The following is a 21,709-nucleotide window of genomic DNA, read 5'->3' as shown; positions in this document are numbered from 1 at the left end:
CACCCAGGCGCCCCTTATAGCTGCATAGTCTTGAGCAAAACTGCTAACAGTGTGTCTGATTTGTCATCTTTGAAATAGGCACACTACTCTCTATACCAGCTTTTACTGGCTCTCAGAGGGACTGTGCAAAGCCAGGGCAAAAACTTTGTAGACTTCCAAATGTTATTAAAGGATTATTAATGAATTACTATTTGAAGCAGTCTTTCTGGAGATGTTTTGAGCTACCTAATATTTTTTAAATGATGATGTATAAAATGATGATGCCCAATTACAAGTTCTTCAGTGCTGAAGTATTTCTAATAAACTGTGCTTTATTTGTAGGCAGTACAGTAAGAGTAGTTAATCAGAAAAATGAAACAGTATGAAAAGTTGCCTCGTCCCTATATTGTGAGAACATAGGAGGTAGACTTTTATGATGCCTATCTTACATAAATTTTCTCATCATAAAAAATAAAACACAACTGGTATAATTCAGGGCAAGAATAGAAACAGGGTAGTAGGAAGTATACTAAGTTGTAACAAACTAATCTATCATAAATCACTTTGTGATTTTATTAACAGCTAATAGCAAAATTCAAAATGAATTATTCATGACATTTGTCCACAAATACGTTCTTGAACTTGAAGTGAACTTTAATGAACACAGCACATTGGTAAATATATATACATATGTATATATATAAATATACATACATATACATATATATGTATATATATAAATATACATACATACACATATATATGTATATATATATATATATACACACATATATAGTTATTGTTATTTCCACAGTTCCACACATACGTATATATATACACACATATATAGTTGTTGTTATTTCCACAGTTCTCATTCCACTTTCTTTGGATCATTAACAAACAGCAACACTGAATTACCTGAATCCATAGTAGCCAACAAAGAGAAACTCAATTGGAACATATGCTTGGTATTCTCCATATGGTACTTGTCCCTGAAAGAGGCAGTTTGGAGGCTTATGTGAAAGTGTTAATTGTGGGGAAAAGATATTGTAAAAGTTTTTTTATCGATTACTGGGGGAAAATATAGAATGAAGTTTCACTGAAAATAAAGTTTACTGAAAGCCAATCTATACTTCTCCAGGTAGGTTTTTTTTTTTTCTTTTTAAATCAAGTCCCCAGTTTTTTCTTCTAAACTTAAAAGTAAATAAAGAGAATATGTTTTGTTCATTGTTTCTTTTAACATATATACATGGAATATTTACTCTGCTCAAGGCACTAGCCTCTGTGCTATACTAAAAATCAATGTAACTGTTGTGCCCTAAAATGTTCATATACTAATTCAAAGGAAAGACCAGACTGTACACACAAATCTTGAGACAGAGGCAAGCTTTGTTTTTTGTTTTTGTTTTTGTTTTTCTCACCATGACCAGTGAATTTCACTAACATACTTAGCTCAAAATTCAAACATCTGTCTCGTCACTTATACTGTGGATTTGCTCTGGGTGATATAACAAATGAGGGTATGAAAGATGCTGAAGAAATAAAATGCTGAATAATGCCATCTTTCCTGTGGACCACTGGGAAACTCCTTCCTTCTGGTAAATGTGGCCATAAGCAGTAGTTCATGGTCATCTTTATTCAGACCCCCTCTTGTGACTGGGGCTGTGAGTCCAATTTCCAGGGAGCCACATGTGCCCCTGAGTCCTTCACGTTAAACTGGATCATTCTCCGGAAATTAAAACAAAATTGGCCTTTCGGTTCCATAGCAGGAAGAAGATGTGGTACAAAGAAATTACATTATATGCTCCAAATACAAAGATGACCTTTGGATTATCTGTTATTTAGGATTCTTAATGCTCGTGGTTCTATTCCTGCCTGTGATAATTAAGAGAAGATATCATCTGTTTTATTTAACCTTTCCTTCTTTAGCAATATATTTAAAACCTCTGAGTCCATTTATCCTTGGATCTTAGCTACATCGAGCCAAGCACTAGCAACATATATCTATATGAAACAATTCCAAGGATTTAAATAATTCCAAATATTGATATCCTGAATCATTTGTCATTCCATATGCATTACCGCATGATGATTTTAGTGATAGTTATGGTTAGAACAGGTCACAGAACTCTTCTATCTATGGAATCACATGCAAACATAATATTTTCTAAAAAATGCCTACTTTCCAAGCTACCAGGATATCCACCACATTTGTAAAGTTGTTAGAGGGCACAGAAACAGAGTTTTTGGTCTTCAGATGCACACACAGTTATCCTTCCTAGGAGATACATGCTTTTTTAGTAAGGGCTCCATAGAGATATAAATCCTTAATCCCCCAAATCAGGGCTCTTGGATTTAGGAGACTCGAAGTCCCATCTGTTTTCAAGAACCACAATCCAAGACCTATTTCTCCATGCTTAAAATGAAGAAATCATACCTGCCTGACCAGCTCACAATGTTATGAGATTTAAATGAGATGCCATGAGATACTTTGTATAAAAGTGCTCTTATTGTCTGAAATCTATTTAATTAAAATTAAATGTTTGTTATTTCGCCACATGCAAATGGGATCACACTGAATATGGAGTGTACATTTGAGTTTCTATAACTTAAATATAGTCTGAAGATTAACTGGCCATTATGGGAGAATTTTAGACTTGTGGATGAGAAACCAATGTGATCGTAAAATGGAAGGATAAAGGCTTCAAATATAAGCTCATATTGACTTGTAAGGACAGAAGCTCAGTGGGCAAGAAATGTTTTGTGCTCAAACATGTTATTTGTTATCAAGTAAATGAGAATTGACTGTGAGATAAGATGGTGTTATATAACTGCAAACAATATAGTATTATTAAAGCAAGGAAATATGGCTGGAACTTAGGTCTTATGATATAGAGCTTATTTTGCCTTTGTGTTGGGCCAGTGTGGAATGGCAAGGGGAAGTTTCAATCTTTCCATTAATGAAAGATACCATTTGAACGATGTGATTTTCATCACCAAACATTAGCTAATGTAAGCATGTGAAAATGCATGCTGTATTTTTATATGGAAGTGGGATTATTTCTACACAATTTCTATACAATGGATATCATAATTTTAACAAAGAATGAAACTACAGGGTAATCCTACTAACACTTATTTTATTAGGTTCAGTCAAACAGAGAAACTTCTTGAGGAATCCTGTGAGCAGGTGGGAATTTTTTTTAAGTGCTAGAAAGCATCTCGAGTTAAACTAATTCAGTGCTTTCATTTTTTAAATGAGAGAAGTGAGCCCCAAAGGAGTGCAGGTTACTGTGGTAATTCTTATTACATTGTGTCACTGTCAATCAAGGAAAAACGCTCATCTTCCTGAGTCCATCAGAGTCTGCTGTAATTTACTGTCTACTAACAATGGCAAAGCCTAACAACTGGTTTTCATTGAGGAGATGAAAATGTGCTTCCCTGATTTTCTGTAGCAATAAATCAGACTTACTTTGGCTATATCTCAGGGAAATGTGTTTTTTAAAATGTTTATTACCACCAACAATTTAATGTTATAGACCCTGCTCTCGTAGTGATCCCCCCTCTCTGTTTCTAGTAACTGAGGACTGGTGGGAGATGCGTTTCTCAGAAGCAGACACATTTAAATACACAACAAGAGAATAGAGAGTGAATATCTTGCAGGTGATGGAACCTGTTAGCATGGAGAAGGCAATGCTTTCTTCAGAACCGAAATTTTGAAAGAAGTCAGTTCTGTGGTAGCTCAGTGAAAAAGAAAAGAAAAGAAAACTTTGTTTCTGCATGAATTACTTCTAGCACTTTGGTTAAGGAGAGAAATCGGAAACAGGGACTTCTGTGGTAACCTATGAAGGCCACGCAAATTGTGGGGTCTAGTTGCCCCTCAGAGTGTCACTACTGCCACTGTCTCTTGGAAAACTCCATGTTATTTTCATCATGCAATCTTCATTTTTACATTACATTGATGAGCAAGATGAGCTATCAAGTTTGGAGTTACACAGACAATAATGTATACGTGGAGCAAAATTACAAGTCAAGATGGGAATAGGGTGAGGCAAGCACAAAATTTAGGGGGAGCCAAAAAATTCAATAATAAAAAAATAATTTCACTACAATACTTTAAAATTTAAAATTAATGCAAAAAATTTATCAAAGTCATTATTAGTGGGTTTTTTTTTTTTTCATTTTGCCTCAGGCTCCTGTGTGGCTGGTATGGCCTGATGGAGAGTATGGAAGATCAAGGAAAGCTGGAGGGAAATTGAGAGATTGTATATTTTCATGGCATTGACTATCATAGCAGTGGAATTATAGAGGCTGAGTATTTACAGAATTTTGGTTGGAGCTGGATATGAAAGGCCTGCATGTAGATTGGCTTTATATTTATCTCCCTCTGGCCTTCCAGTCATTCTATACTGTGTAGGTATCAGTGGTCATATAATGTGTAATATATTTTCTCTTTAACTGGTTCTTGATAGCACTATGGATTTTTAATTACTTTGGATTGAATTGAATGTCATTAGAAGAACTAAAGATGACATTCAGGACAACAGGGGTTTGATGACACGGAAAATGACAGCAAGTTTCACGTGGAAATGTTTGGGGAAACCTGTGTTGAGAACATGCATGCACTGTTGGTATAAAAGCTTCACAATTAATTAATTAATGTAGATATTTGGAAAGGCATATGGAGAGATAGCATCAAGAAATGAGGGATTAAAAAGTAACAAAATAACAGTCATAAATTAATAAGCTGTTGTTCCCATCAATTAGAAAAGCTGAGATGGTACATCCAGTATGAAAACATAGACAAATATACAAATAAATTTAAAACTTACTACTTAGGAGAAAATGTATTCAAACTACCAGCTCATGTAGAAAGGCAAACTTCATTTAAAATTTAATGTAATCATATTATCTAAACCAAAATGGCATAAGTGAAATTATATCTCTAATACCTATTTATGTGTTTATCTGTACTATAACTTCATGCACTGACTGATTTGGTAAATTGAGTAGTACTTCAAAGATGTGGACTCTAAGTATTTAACTCGATTGCCAAGACAGTTTGATTGGACAAGATATTTAACATTATTATTTCTGAAAAAAAAATATGTGGAATTTGGATATTATCTACTTTGCTTCTTTCTCTCTCATATCAAAGGTTAGGAATTTAAAATTAGGAGATGTTTTTTCCCTCAACTCTCAGTTAAGAGACTCTGACTTACCAAGGCACCGTGAATATTTATACATAACATCTATATTTATAATAATCAAAACTATGCAGATGTATCAATCATCAGGAACACTCTCTTATAGGGAACATTTTCAAAAAATAGAACTACCAGAGCAGGGAGAACATTTCACACTGGAGTAAAAGGTGGAAGGAAGCAAACAAAGGAATGAATATAAACACCAATTTGTCAACAAGTATGTACCTAGGGTGTGTTAGGAGGCATAGGAAAGAGCATTTTCTAATTAAGGCAGCCTAGATAAGCACCAACCAAACAGACACAGAAAAAAATTGACTAGAACTATAAAATTTGGCTGATTTGAATTGTCATGGTCCACATTAGTAATTCACAGAACTGAGCCAAGGATCATGTTCTCCCCCTGTCAGGTTATTAAACACTATCCCTTGAGATTTAGAAAGGGGACAGTCCTCCTTAACCTAAAAATGAATCCACATTCTTAATAAAAGCATTATCATCATATTATAGGATTCTAAAGATTATTTCATAACATGGCAAATTCCTGTTCAAGTGACAATAATATATACTCATATTTTTGTTCCATTCAAAGATACATACTCGCATGGAAACATGTTATATATGTATTCTGTTTTGATGACTGCTGGAGAGATACTTTTGCTTCTATGTCACTCTTTTGCCACACTATAATATCTAAAATGGTTTAGAAATCATGTTCATTTGGTAATTAAATATATTTAATGAAACAATAAAACTGCCCATTTTAATTAGCAAATATATGAGTGTCCAGTATATGCTTAGCCTTGGCAATACTGGGAGAGAAAGAAAGCAGTGTGGTAACATTATAGCTGATACTAAAGAAATGCATAGGATCCTAAGAGACTACTTTGAACAATTATATGCCAACCAATGAGATGACCTAGAAGAAATGGATATTCCTAGAAACACAAAACCTACCAAGACTGAATCAGGAAGAAATAGGAAAAAGAAGTGTGATACAGAATACTGATTCCTAAATACAATCATATGTGGAGCTTTGAAAACATCTCAATGCCCAGGATGCACCCCAGACCAAGTAAAATCCAATTCGCTGGTAATGGTACCCAGGTGTGAGTATTTTAAAAAACCTCCCAGGTGATTCCGATGTGCAACCAAGTTTAAGGAAAAGTTTGGTGTTCACACTTGACTTTACATCAGTAATATCCAAACACCTTGTTAAAACACAAATTACTGGGTCCCAACCTCAGAGCTTCTAATTCTGTATTCCTGGGACAGGAGAAAATTTGTATTTCTATTTTATTTTATTTTATTTTATTTTATTTTATTTTATTTTATTTTATTTTATTTTATTTTATTTTTATTTTACTTATTATTTTATAGAGCGAGCATGAGCAGGGGAGGGGGTAGGGACAGAGGGAGAGAGAGAGAGAGAGAAAGAGAGAGAGAGAGAGAAAGAATCCCAAGCAGGCTCTGTGCTCTGCACAGAGCCCAGTGTGGAACTCAGTCCCTGGCCCCTGGGATCATGACCTGAGCCAAAAGCAAGAGTTGGACGTTCAACTGAATGAGCCACCCAAGAGCCCCAAGACTTTGCGTTTCTAACAAATACCCTTATACTGCAGAGGCTAAGGATCAGGGAATCACACTTGAAGAGCTATTAGCATATGGGGCACCTGGGTGACTCAGTTGGTTGAGTGTCTGACTGTGGATTTCTGCTCAGGTCATGATCTCACAGTTTGTGAGACTGAGCATCGCCTTCAGCTTCGCACTGACAGTGCAGAGCCTGCTTTGGATTCTATCTCTCCCTTTCTCTCTCCACCCTTCCCCTGCTCTCTCTTTCTCAAAATAAATAAATAAACTTTAAAAAAAAAGAAAAGAACTATTGGCATAGAGCATATTAAACTGGATTTAAAGTAAGGAATTTTTAGTATAGTGAATACATAGTATATACACAGAGAAAGTTAAATATATGTATTAGAATATGTTAAGTTTTATTTATTTTTTTTTCAACGTTTATTTATTTTTGGGACAGAGAGAGACAGAGCATGAACGGGCGAGGGGCAGAGAGAGAGGGAGACACAGAATCGGAAACAGGCTCCAGGCTCTGAGCCATCAGCCCAGAGCCCGACGCGGGGCTCGAACTCACGGACCGCGAGATCGTGACCTGGCTGAAGTCGGACGCTTAACCGACTGCGCCACCCAGGCGCCCCTAGAATATGTTAAGTTTTAAATGAACAGTATAAAGTAAAGCTAGAAATATTGGAAGGAAGAATAAATTACAGTAGGTTTGGATGTTCACCTCCTGGTTCTCCAAGAACAAATGAAATTTAAAAAGGCAGAGAAAATTTCATAAGGTCATTGAAACTGGATGGTCATTGAGTAGGACTACTCATGCCAAAATTAGGTAGGTATGCATAAGGTTTATTTAGGAGACAGTTGGGTCCCACGGACTGAAACAAACCATTTGTGCAAGGAAACAGTAGTCCACACTGAGAGCATCTTACTGGAAGTTGGTGCTAAATGATCTACATAGAAGTCTGCATAACAAAACAAAACAAGTTTATCCACCAGGCAGTAGGGAAGTTCTCAAAGACCTGAAGAGTGTCCCTTATTGGGCTGTTTATTACAATGATCTCCCATGGCAGGCCTCCAGCTAGACTCCAGTGAACTCAATATTACATAAATCAAAATCAGAGCCCTATCCTTTGGAAGACAATTCATCACTTTCAGGAATGAGGCATTTTTAATATCAGCAAATTAAACACAAATGGATATTAAAAACTCCAACAGATAATTAATCAATAAAGGTGGAAGCAGAGGACCTTATTACTTAGATAGGGATTAGCTGGTGTAGCTCAAGTGCTAGCTATAAAATTTGAAAATTAAAAATAATTGCACATGCCAGGAGTGATGGAAAGCAACCCAGAGAGATGTAAAAGCTGTGACCTTCCATGATAAGCTCAAACTGAACCAAACTACTGAAACTATCCTGGCTTCTCTAATTCTCCTTTGAATTCATTTGTTTCTAAAATCTCATTGCATGTGAGGTTTGTCACTTAACACACTAGACCAAGTCTTACAGTGTTGGAAAAAGTATTAGAAAGTTCTCTGAGTGTTCAAGATGATTCCATGTAGGGACCTTTTATGGTCAAACAGAGTTTTCAAAAAGGGCAGAAACATGTCTCATCCTTTCTGAGAAAGACTGGAGGCTTAGGAATCATGAGCCACCTAATTCCCTAGAAACTAATTAGAAAAACTGGCCTTGGCTCCCCATCACTGCTGCCCATTTGCTCAGAGCTACATAAATATTTTTACGCTAGGCCCCAGATAGCGGTTGTTGTAGGTAGGGAAGTAAATTAAAAATGCTCTTCTGAGAATAAGGGGAAAGGGAAGTCGTCTCAGCATTGGACAAAATGCAGAAAACCTAGTCTTCAGACTGAATAAGACTGAATAACATTCTTGGAAAGACATAATAATAATAGTGACAATGCAACAGCAATAACAGCAGTTGCTAGCACTTCTGTAGAAGTGCCAGGTACTGTTCTAAGCACTTTATTCTCATAAATTCATTGCAAGACCAGTGTGTCATCATCCTTATTTGACTGTGAAGGAAGCTGAGATACAGACATGCTGAGCAATATCCCCAAGATCACACCAAGACTAAGTGAATGAACCAGCATTTGAATGTTGGAAACAGGCTCTCAAAACTGTGCTCTTTAAGCACACTGTACAAAACAAACCCAGCCTTGGATGAGTGAACCGTCACATGGGTGTTTAGGATGAAATAGAGAAGGTGAAAAAGCAAGAATAGAAGGTAACATCTGGACTGTGCACATGGGAGAAACCTCCATGCTATTGGCAAAGACTGATGAGAAAGGATCAAATAAGGACAGCAGGGGATGGAGATTTCTGATTTTTGCCTCTGTCTAAATCACATAAGGCACATTTATGTGGAAAAGATAAGCAGGAAAGTGAACACCAACAGTATCAGCTTTAAAGCTTTGGTGATGGCAATTTTCCCTGTCTCTCTTTACCATTATGCCAGTTTTTGTGAAGGTGGATAAAAGGTAATTCAGTGCTGTGTTTCTAAGTACTGAGAGGAATGTCTAGAAAGCAAGAGTTCAATACTTAGAAGCCGCATATTAAATGCACGAATAGTTTGGTTCAAAATATCCTTAATGGAGATTTCCAAGATTACTCTGATCTACACATAAGTTTTGTTTACTCTTTCCTCTAGAATGGGTAAATATAAATTTCTACATTTATCTTATATACCTATTAATGTTTCCCTTTCTTCTTCACATCAAGTATGAGCCATTTTATTAATATAAAGAAAAATTTCAAATATTTATCAAACGCCTACTCTAAGTATGGTACTGCTTTATTTGGATTTAATCTTCATTTCACAACTGCAGTATAAGCTCTGTTTGAAAAAGTCTCAAACCCAACTGGATAATAAGCATTTAGCGATTATAAAATGGGTCTATGTTGTGTCTCTTTACAATGTTAAGAGCTATGTATGTTCTCTTTAGCTACATAAGATTAAGAGGATAAGTTTCTGGGTTTTTTAGTGCCAAGAACTTTATATATACAATCCTATTTCAGTCAATGGCAAAACTATCCTTCTACTTGCTTGGGCCAACAACTCTTTCCTATCTCGTAAATCCTTTGCTTTCTTTTTTGGCATTTCTTTCAAAACCTACCCAGAATCTTATTACTTCTCATCTTCACTGCTACTACCTTGAATCTTACAACGCACTGGCAAGCGTGGTGTTATTATTCATGCTCTAGAGATAAAGAAATGGAAGCTTCTCAAGTTTAGGTAATTTTATTTCGTTTATGCACTGGAAACTTGAGAGAACAAAGACATTCTAGTTGGGGAAAGTCAACAATAACCAATAGCATAATAAACAATTAAGTCAGAAAATAATATGTTGGTATATTAAGAAAAAATGTGGACCCGAGAAAAGGATATTATGAGAAAGTGTTATAAGTCGGCAAGATTTTCAATAAAAAAAGTTAGTTTGAGGGGCGCCTGGGTGGCGCAGTCGGTTAAGCGTCCGACTTCAGCCAGGTCACGATCTCGCGGTCCGTGAGTTCGAGCCCCGCGTCGGGCTCTGGGCTGATGGCTCAGAGCCTGGAGCCTGTTTCCAATTCTGTGTCTCCCTCTCTCTCTGCCCCTCCCCCGTTCATGCTGTGTCTCTCTCTGTCCCAAAAATAAAATAAAACGTTGAAAAAAAAAAAGTTAGTTTGAAATTGCTATTAGCTATTTAACTGGAGATGTCAAGTAGAGAGAGTTGAATACCTAACCGGAGTTCAGGAAGGAAGTCTGCAATGGAGATATAATGTTTTAGAACTTCATAAACTTTTTTTGTGTGGAATTTAGTTTACTTTAAGAATGTGCATGAGAGAAAATTTTACAATTCTCTGGTTGATCACAAAGAGAACACTCCTGCTACCACTACCTATTCGGAAACAAGAACATTTCCTGAACTCGAGTCCCCAACTCCCTCCCTCAATAGGTGGCTAACATCCAAATTTTATAGTGTTAAAATAAACCCATATTTTATTTATTTCCTTCTTTTGTGAGATATATATATATATATATATATATATATATATATATACTTTTAATTTGAGACATACATACATATACATACTTTAATTATTATTCCTAATTTAATATTAGGAATAATACTACTATAAACACTCTGGCAATGCCTCTTGGCCCACACATGTGTAAGTTTCTGTTGGGTATTTATAGCTAGGAATAGAATTGCTAGATCATACAATCAACTTATGCATTTCTTCAGCTTAATACATAGGGCCAAATCATTTTCCACAGTGGTTGTACTAATTTATACTCCTATTACATCCTCGTCTCCATTTGGTATTGTTGTCTCTCACTTTGGTCATTTTAATGATGTCTCCTTCTGGTTTTAATCTACACATAAGTCAAATTTCATTTCATCTAAAGATACAAAGATATATAAGTACAGCCATGGGGCTGGATGAAATATTCTAAGAACTTAAAGATGAGGTAAGTTTCAAGGAATAAACCCTGGATCCTCAACATGAAGAGATCAGGAAGAAGAAGAAAAAAGAGCCAGCAAAGTCACTCACCTTATAAGTAGCAGAACTGAATTTCAATGCAAGTCTATTCATCTTCAAAGTCCAGACTGTTTCAGACATGCTGGGCTGTCTCAGAATTATACCCAGGAAAATGCAAATAAGTTCAGAGAGGCAGATAACTGGTGTGCTTGTCATAGCAGAGTATTCTCTGTAAAAATGTTTTCCATTTGCTTTTGTGTGATGAATGAAGTAAGTGGGAGATACATTGTCAAAGGACAGAAAAATATGAAAGGTGTTTGTGGCGTGGGCCTAAAGAAATTATGAAAGCTGATATTAAATTGCTTAAGCTCTTTCATTGTAACCAAGCACATAGAGTGGAGTGAGTAGGTAAACAAAAGGAAGAAAAAGCTCCTAATACTAGCACAGAAAATTTTATTATTTTAATAGTAGCAACCATTTTACCTATGAAGTGGATCTTGCCTTTTTGATTTTAGAGCTTCCTAAAATCAGAAGGAAAGTGTACTACCTTGATTATAATCTGGTCCTGTGATTGTCTGCTATTCTCAGGGGTTCCTCTTTTCCCTTCATTTTAGAATAGACATTGGCAAAATTAAATCATGACCCAGGATGGTTTTCACCCTCACAAGGAAAATTATGTGGAAACTTGTGGTTGCTTTAGAATTCAGAGTTATAATCACAATCTAACTCAGTTTTTCTCAGTATTAATCAAGAAATAATTTTTCATAGAGATGTTCGTAAGCATTTTGAACTAAAAAAATACAGGAGTAAGCAAAGTTCTACAGGCTATTTACTAAGGTTTTTCCAGAACATTTCATAAAATGCTTTTCTTCCATCCCCCCTTCCTCCTGGTGTCCAGGGGAAAATGGTTTGGTAAATAAAATGAGTTATTATCAGTGTCTCAGCTGTCAGATATCCCAGTCTCGCGGCTTTCGAGGAATGTGTACCATTCCGATTCTACAGTATCTGTCTGGCACATAATCCCTTCTTACAACATGGCATGTGCATCTTACTTATTCTTGCCTATCTGCCAAATTTTGATCCACAACCTTACTTTGACCTCTTAATGTTATGGAGCATCCCGTACATCGAGTGGAATTATTCATCTTCAAATCCATTGCCACCAAAAAGTATTCATGCTAGTCTGAGCCTAGGTTCCTCCCAAGCCATAGCCTCCTCCACACTCACATACCTGCTATACTTCTACTGGTTCCAATTTCTTTCTCTTAGATTCATGGGTCTTTGTATTACAGAATTTTAGAATATTGCTTAGTTTTATTTCACTACATAAGTGTGGTGTCTTACTCCCTGTCCTTTCTCAAAGATGAGAGGGGGGAATTGAATTTATAAATATTTTTTGAGAATTTACTACCATGCATTTCATGGGAGAGAAAAGACAATATAAAATCTATTTCCTATCCTGCAGGAATTTGCATTCAAGATGGGAAGTATAAAAAGGCTGCAAGTTACATAAAAATGAACGATTTAAGTAACATTTTAAGACCACAAACCAGATACTAGAAGAATCTGTATAATTGTGAACAGTTGTGAAATGAACAGTCAGAAAGAATTTTAAGTGTAAGAGGACAAATGTTAGACTAGAGTAGACCGGGAAGATATTAAGGAGAAGAAAATACTTGTGCAGAATCTGGAAGGAAATACAAAACTGGATAAATTGAGAGAAAGGAAAAGAGAACTCATGTTGGGATAATTATGTGAATACTATAGGCAAGAAGCCTCAAGGATTTGAAGGACTAAAAGTAGAATAATTTGTCTAGAAGACAGATCATTCTGGTAGTCTCATGGATCTTTTTAGATCAGGGCATAGCTCACACAGAGGGAGGGGGAAAGACAGAGACAGAGAGACTGAGACAGAAATGAGAGATACAGTGCAACAAATCATATCATACCAGGGCCAACATAAAATAACATTTCTGCAGCACCCTGGCCTTTGTAACCTCAGTTCTGGATCTGAGTACCTGGCTTATACTTCATCTGATTCCATTAGCACAGTATTCTTGACTCCATTTCAACCCATCACTGACCCCTCCTGGTTTCTAACATTTGTTTCTATTCTGTGGTTCCCAAATTTCTGCCCTATCCAGATTGATTCCTCTCTGCCATCCAGTACAACTCTCCCTATGTGTCCAGCCTTGGGGATGCCTCCTTGATGATTAGTTGATGGATAGTCCCACATGGTCTCAGACATCGGGAATCCTGTGGGCTTTGGATGTCAGCCTGTTGGCAATGGGCAAGCCACAGATGACATCTGAGAAGGAGAAGAAAGAAGCAAAACAGAATCTCAGACAGTTGTCCTGATGGTGATATGGGGAGCAAAAGCAACGGGATGTGGTGGGTTAAAAAATGATGGGAGGAGACCAATTAGTTAAAGTACAATTCAATTTCAAATAACAGATGTGCCCCTTGCGCTTCTAAATAAAGAGTCTGATTTTTTCCATTTAAAAAAATCTATATGTGTAGCTTATTATTAGCTGTTCCTGCAACCATTAAATAGGACTCTCCATTTCAATGTAGCAATGCTGCTACTATGGAGAACAAAAGGAACATATTATTATTCAAAATTTATTAAAACACATGTATCAGAAAAATTCATTTCAGTCCAAATTTAGGCACAGGCATGCTCTTTTATAAACAATAGCCCTTACAAGCAGACCCTTTTTAGTTATTGTAGCAGGCAGGCAATTGTCCTCAAATCCTCAAATCCTTTCCCTACAAGGCAATGGTGTGTGTGTGTGTGTGTGTGTGTGTGTGTGTGTGTGTGTGATGGGTCAATTAGGATGAATAAAGGGATTGTTTACTAGGGTAACTAGCAAACCACCATTATTATTGTCACCGAAATTACTACTCAAGAGACTAAAGCTGAATCTAATCAATATAAGGACATAGAGAGCAAGAGCAGGCAGAGAGCAAGTGGATATACAATGACACATTTACAATATTCAACCCAAATTGCATTTTCCTGTAACACATTGAAAGATCTTCCATCACTCTCCCTCACCCTACTGAGATAAACTGCCTTAGGTGGAGGTGTGGAGATAGGAAGGAGGGAAGGAAGGGAAGGTGAAAGGGAGGAAGGGAGGGAGGACAGCAAGTAACAAGTTTAATAAGAATGGAATTTCTTGGGCACTATACTTCACATTTTTATTTAATATTTTATTTTTTAAAGCATTTTTAAAATGTTTTTTTTATTTTTTTTTATTTTTGAGAGAGAGAGAGAGAGAGAGAGAGAGCGAGCGAGCAGGGGAGGGACAGAGAGAGAGGGAGACACAGAATCTAAAGCAGGTTCCAGGCTCTGAGCTGTCAGCACAGAGCCTGACGCGAGGCTTGAACTCACAATCTGTGAGATCATGACCTGAGCCGAAGTTGGACACAACTGACTGACTGAGCCACCCAGGCACCCCTATTTAATATTTTCTAATATCATCTATGTAGCAACTCTTTGAGGTAATTATAAATAACACCATTTTTTTTTAGAATGGGGAAAATGGAGAGTCAAAGGGCTTGCTTGGTCCATGCAAGGTCAGATGCTATTAAAGACAAATAGTTTAAAAAAATTGTCCATTCATGTTATATGCGCTATTTAGCACTTACGACGTGCCAGGTTTTGTTATAAATACCCAAGCATGAGTCATTGCAGTCAGTAAAGTTAATATCCCTATCTAGAGATGAGAAAACATAAAATCTGGGTTTCTGCATGCTCAAACCTGAAGTTCACATTGTTCTGTTCTGATTTCTATGCTGAGGCCTCAGACTGCAGATGAAGGGCAGATCAAGAGCATGGATGGTGAGTGGTCTAGTGTACAATGTTTCAGAGCTTGGATCTGGCAGAGGCTGACTCCTGCAGGCCCCCTCCTCCAGTCCCTCCACGAGCCTCACTTTTGTCTTCTGTCAGCTAAGGATAATCACCACAGCTACACGGCAGTGTTTTGTGAGGATTCCATGAATTAATGTACAGAAAGCACTTACAACAGAGTTGGGCCCATTGAAGACTCAGAAATACGGGCTCTTACCTTCCCTGGGCCAAGAAGTTGAAAGAGCAATAGTTTGGACAGAACAGAAATCATCCCTCCTTGTGGGTACACAGAGGCTTAAGCATGGGCATATGCTGACATGTTTGTTTCTAATTTTATTTATTTATTTATTTATTTATTTATTTATTTATTTATTTATTTTAGAGACGGAGAGACAGAGTGTATGAGCCGGATAGAGGGGCGGAGGGACACACACACACACACACACACACACACACAGAGACAGAGAGAGAGAGAGAGAGAGAGAGAGAGAGAGAGAGAGAGAATCTTAAGCAGGCTCTACACTCAGCACATGGGGCTCGATCCCATGACCCTAGGATCCTGACCTGAGCTGAAATCAAGAGTCAGATGCTCAACCGACTGATCCACCCAGGCACCCCTGTTTCTCATTTTAAAGCATGTTAAGAGAAACTTCGGAGTGATAAATCATCTAAGGTTTCCTTATCTATTCAATACATAACTACTCAAACACCCAAACAATGCCTCCCTGTACAAGCAGTCTTCTGAACAAAGACCTCCCCCTACCACAAAACTTACCTAATGAGTTAAAAATCCTCATCTGGTGTCTTATTGTGAGACCACCAATTTTCTATACAGTCTTATTCCAGTTCAAGTAAAACTTTTTTTCCTGGGATTCTAAACCTTGTGCATCCTCTGATTCCCTTCTCAATACTACATCTTCAGCTTCCTCCCACATCCTCCCGCATACTCCATGCTTCACGCACACTCCAGGGAGAATCTGGCACAGACTACTATCTCTCCGGGACACTTGGCCGCGGCAGGATGCTCAGGGACCTGCGAGTGTGGAGGCTCGAGCAGGTCACGTTCCAATGCCGATGTGGTGGTGTTGGCAGAGCAGGGTCATGGCAGGCGGAAAGGGCAGGAGGCATTACCTGGCACAGTTGGCAGTAGGGACACTTAGCTGGTGCCTGCTGATGAACCAGAAGAGCAGATGGCACTGCTCGGTGATGGTTGTCAGAGGGCTGACATTTATGAACAAAACCCAAGTGACTGAGTTGAGAACATTGCTGGGCCTTGTAAATAACAGCCAAATTCAGTGATAAGAGAGTTTCAGACATTCTTATAAGCAATGCAGAGGACTGCCCTCCATCAGTGTACATACATTCATGTTGCCATTGCAGCGCAAAGACACACACACACACACACACACACACACACACACCCACCAGTCACCATCAGCAGCCCAAACTTCAGTTAAGAGAAGCAGATTTTATGCTGGTTTACAAAAGGCAGCATGATTCAATGGAAAAGTCCATCATCCAAGAAGCCAAGAGGTCATGAGGCTTCTGGTTCCAGCGCTGTAGCTGAGCAAGTGAGCCACCTATGGGAAGTTCTTCTAACTTCCTGACACACAAAGTACATTGTTTTCAAAATACCACTAGTACATCTCTCCCTTTGCACCTCTCCCGTTGCACTACAGTTCACCTCTTTCACCCCACTAGACAGGGTGGGGGTTGTAATTCCTGCTAATAGTTCAAGGCCTTTCGCAGGTGTAGGCACACAGACACACACCGATGTACACAGATACACACACACACATGCACACACACACGTGCAAGACTCACACAGACATGCACACATGCAAGACACACATAGACACACACAGATACACACACATGCACGCAGACACATACAGATATACATACATGCCAGACACAGATACACAGACACACAAATACACACACATGCACACACACACACAAAGATATGCAAGCACATAAGACACACATGCAGATACACACACTTGCACACATGCACACACAGATGTACACAGATATACCGACATACACAGATATGCACACACAGACACACACACAGATACATATACATGTGCACAGACATGCACATACACACACACACCATCTATTCTTATTAAATAAATGAACAAAGAAGGTTATTTCCCATTTGTGACCTAGAGTTACTTTCAATTACTCTTGTAATATACACGTATAGAGAAAACATTCTCCCTAAGACAGATCAGCACCTAAGAGATTACAAAAATCCACCTGATACATCAATTACTCATTTACTTCCTTAATTAACATGATCCCAGCTTTTAATAGTTTCTTATTACTGAGTTACTTGATTTTGTCCAGGCCCCTGAATAGACCAGGATGTGAAATATCATCAGCGCCTACATCTTGTTGGTCAGAACTTCCCATGCTTCCCCCGACTGTACCTAACAAGGGCAGTCTTTGTTGTTTCTGTAGAAAATGAAAATTTGCCACATACTTTGGTATATATGATTTTGTCTGTCTGAAATATAACTGTGAAGATTCAGTTGAAATCAGGACTCACATTCACTGCATCATCTCCTCAAGAAATAAAACAAAAACTCTCAGGGTGGGAAAATGAAAATAAGTACTTAACAGATATATGTATGTGTGGGTGCCTTGGGCTCATCATTTCATATCTCTGTGTTTCTGGGCACATTACTTTTTCTGTGAGCCTCAGTTTTCTCATGTATAAAGTGCACACACTAACATCTACTTCACAAGATCAAGGTGAGGAGCGAATGGGGTCGGATGAATGCAATAGGTCATTGGCCCCTGGGGCTCCAAAGTGAATGTGTAAATGTAAGAAGCCCACCAGCAGATGGATAGCCAGGGGTCAATACAAGTTCATTCATCTCCAGGTCCTTTTTCTGATAAAGACACAGGAAGGTACTAAGTCTCTTCTATCAGTTTAAAATCTATAGAGTGCATATAATCTTGGAAATATTGTTCGTCAACACCTTTTACCTAAATTACACTTTCAATCATTATTTGAGCAAGTAGATACCAATTTACTTTTCTACTAGCCTTACTTGGACCTCTTGGCCAATGCTTGCTGACAGGATTACAGTGACTGATGATGTGCAGTATAATTAGGGTGGTGACAATGAAGGGTGAGAACGGAGGGCCTCTGAGTCTTGAAATCCTTTCATTTTTCCCTTGTTTATTTTTCTTTGCCTTTGCATTCCAGAGGGTTCAAATAACACGTGGTCATGATGTGACAATTATTCAGCTTTGTCAGATCCAAAGTTCTGCTAATGAGGTAAAACACAGAGCCTTAGGGACATGGGTGATGCACTTGGTTGTTTGCCTTGATTTAATTCATCAGATAAAGGCTCGATTTTCTACCTGCTTATACCAATTCATTGCGGTTGAAGGAATTGGTTTTGTGCTGCTTTCTGTTTACCTCAGAAAATATTGTTACTGCTCTCATTTGATAAAATCCTGCTTCACAAAACTCAATGTATAAAAGAGACAAATTGCAGAAGAATGTGGGGCAGAGTATGATTGCCTATTTTATAAATGAGTTTCCTCTTTACAAAAAATTCACAATAGATGCATTCTAATAAATTCTGAGTTCCCTAATACTTTTTATGTTTTCACCTTATTTGCTTTGTTTGGTTTTACTTTTCACAGTTCTCTAAGAGAGTTTTAAAGCATAACTCGGGGAGATTTTTCCAAATGCTCCCATAGACACCAAATTATCAAGACCCCTCCATGAAAAGTGATAGTCTTCACATTGCTTTTTTTCTTTGTATGCCCTGTTCCCATTAAATTATCTTCCTCTCCATACCCCACGCTGTCTGTACTTTTCCTTCTCAACTTCAAGAAATCTTGCTCATCACTTAACACTCAATTCAAGTATCCTCTCTGCTGAGATTCCTTCTTAGCCTTTGCATGCAGATTTAGCCACCGCTTACCCTGAGCTCCCACAGTTCTTATGTCACAGGCCTGATATAAACTTATCACTTTGTGGTATGCAACATATTTCCCCCCATGAGATAGTGAGTTCCTGGAGTCCAGGGGTCATGTCTGCAATAGCAGAGAGGGATATCACCCTGTCTCTTCCCAGTCACTTGCAAAATATTTCATATGAATTTCACCCTTGACAAAATTTCACACAAAATTTTACCAAGGTAATTCCAAAATGTATCCCAGGGAGTAAAGAAGACCATGTAGACCTCATCTGATGTTCGGATACTTTCTCTACTTTTCTCACAAAATCTGATAGAAAACAATTTTGAGTTAGAAACATGAGTTACTCTCCTATTTCTTTTTTTTTTATTTTTCTTTTAAGTTTATTTATTTTGAGAGAGAGCGAGCAAGCAGGAAAGGGCAGAGAGAGAGAATCCCAAGCAGGCTCCGGCTGTCAGAGTGGAGCCCGATGAGGGGCTTCAATTCAGGAATTGCGAGATCATGACCTGAGCCAAAATCAAGAGTCAGACACTTAACTGACTAAGCCCCCTATTTCTTACTTACTTCTGTGTACTCTTGGACAAATCAGTACCTCTTTGCCTCAGATGCCTCATCTGACCTCAAGGAATAAATGACCCACTCCCCTCAAATTATTTTACCCTCAATTCAGATCATAAAACAGAATAGGAAAAGAATGTATCTTGGAAAGTAAGATCACATTATTATTGGATGAGACTTGCTGAATAATTTGAGTCTGAACTGGAAGAACCAGATGCGAATGCAGAGGAAGAAAGCAGATACTTGCCATGCTCTGTCACGGAGGAAAAGCCTTTGTATTATAAAACTACAGAGACAGGGAAAGGAAAATGTTTAAAACAGCTACGAGGATTGTTTAGACTCCACTAAACTCTTAAGCCATAGCTGTGAGATTTTATAATTTTCTGTTTTGAGGGAGGGGAAGGGATGGTAGGCAGTGGAACAAAGAGCGATGGAGACTAGAATGTGCCTAATTTATACCAGATTAATTGCATAATAGGTCCAATTTTTATATATAATACCCTGTATAAAAACTTGGTTATGGAGTAAAAGCAGCTTCGTGGGGGTCAGGAGAACTGTGTTCCAGATGTGACTCTGCCACAACTGTAGCATGAATTTGGCATGTTCTTTCAACTCCTAGGGACTTGATTTCCCATATATTTTTTAATGTTTTTATTTTTATTTTTTTTTTTTGAGAGAGAGAGAGAGACAGAGCATGAGAGGGGGAGGGGCAGAGATAGACAGAGACACAGGATCCAAAGCAGGCTCCAAGCTCCAAGCTGTCAGCAGAGCCCGATGCAGGGCTCGAACTCACAAACCATGAGATATGACCTGAGCTGAATTCAGACACTTAACGGACTGAGCCACACAGGCACCCCAATTCCTCATCTTTCAAATAGGGTGAGGACTATTTCTTGTTTATCCTGTTTACTCAGTACTTATAGGGCTCTTAGCTACTATTAGGTATTTCTTTTAATTATGTGTATATAAATATGATGCAAATGTTTTTATTTATAAATAATATAAATGTTATGTATGTTTACTTATATTCATTTAAAGATTAAAAATATATAGATGTGTAAATGAAAGTGTTAGTCTAGATGGTAGAAATATCTTTTATGTTTTAAAAAACTGTTTTTTTTTAATTTTTTAATGTTTATTTATTATTGACAGAGAGAGACAGAGCATGAGTGGGGGAGGGGCAGAGAGAGAGGGAGACACATAATCTGAAACAGGCTCCCGGCTCTGAGCTGTCAGCACAGAGCCCAATGTGGGGCTGGAACTTACAGACAGTGAGATCATAACCTGAGCCGAAGTCGGACGCTCAACCGACTGAGCCACCCAGGTGCCCCTTAAAAAACTTTTTGATGTTTATTTATTTTTGAGAGAGATAAAGAAAGAGTGTGAGTGGGGGAGAGGCAGAGAGAGAAGGTGACAGACTCCAAAGCAGGCTCCAGGCTCTGAACTGTGAGCATAGAGCCTGATGCGGGGCTTGAACCCACGAACCAAGAGATCATGATCTGAGCCAAAGTAGGCTGCTTAATTGACTGAGCCACCCAGGCGCCCAGAAATATTTTTTAGCTATAACATTCAAGTAGAGAATGCCTTACCAACAGGCCTATTTTCTTCTTGACTGTAAGTGTTAAAAATCTTTGCAATTCCCTCCGTGGCATTAAATATAATATAGAAGAGTCAGTTAAAACTTCACAGACTTCTATTATTACCTCTATGACCAAGCACAAGTGGTCACTCTGGGCTTCAGTTTTTCCATTTGCAAAATGGTGACAGCTAATTAGATTGTGGTTAAGACTGGATATAAGCATGAAAACCATATACCCATATCTGCCACACAAATGTTTACTTCATTTTTGTTTCCTCTCTGTAGGAACTAGCACAGGGCCCATGCATAGTATGTGCTCAAAAACGTGTTGATTGGTGGTTGGAGATTTATCACAGTACATTTATTTACCCATGCATTTTAAATCTTGTGGGAATTCCTGTTTTAGTAAAGTTATAAGCCCCCCCGCCCCCCAAATTCCCTACTCACTAAAGGATATCTTAGTAAAATAGGGACAGGGAGAAAAAGCTCATTTCACAGTAAGCATAGACAATCTCCAAGATTCTGTTCATTTAAAAATTA

General features: G+C 38.0%; 1 protein-coding gene across 1 annotated transcript in view; it reads right to left on the bottom strand.

The window, feature by feature from the left end:
• RIT2 (Ras like without CAAX 2) overlaps nt 1-16,019 on the bottom strand; it is a 354,435-nt gene extending 338,416 nt beyond the window's left edge. Inside the window, exon 1 of the mRNA XM_030335808.1 lies at nt 15,918-16,019. Coding sequence (XP_030191668.1) covers nt 15,918-16,019 — 102 coding nt within the window. The remainder of the gene's footprint in view (nt 1-15,917) is intronic.
• Nucleotides 16,020-21,709: the final 5,690 nt, after the last annotated feature.

Source organism: Lynx canadensis, chromosome D3, assembly GCF_007474595.2.
Source record: "Lynx canadensis isolate LIC74 chromosome D3, mLynCan4.pri.v2, whole genome shotgun sequence".
NCBI lineage: Eukaryota > Metazoa > Chordata > Mammalia > Carnivora > Felidae > Lynx > Lynx canadensis.
The sequence above is the reverse complement of the archived record's forward strand: the minus strand, read 5'-3'. Positions and strand labels throughout refer to the sequence as shown.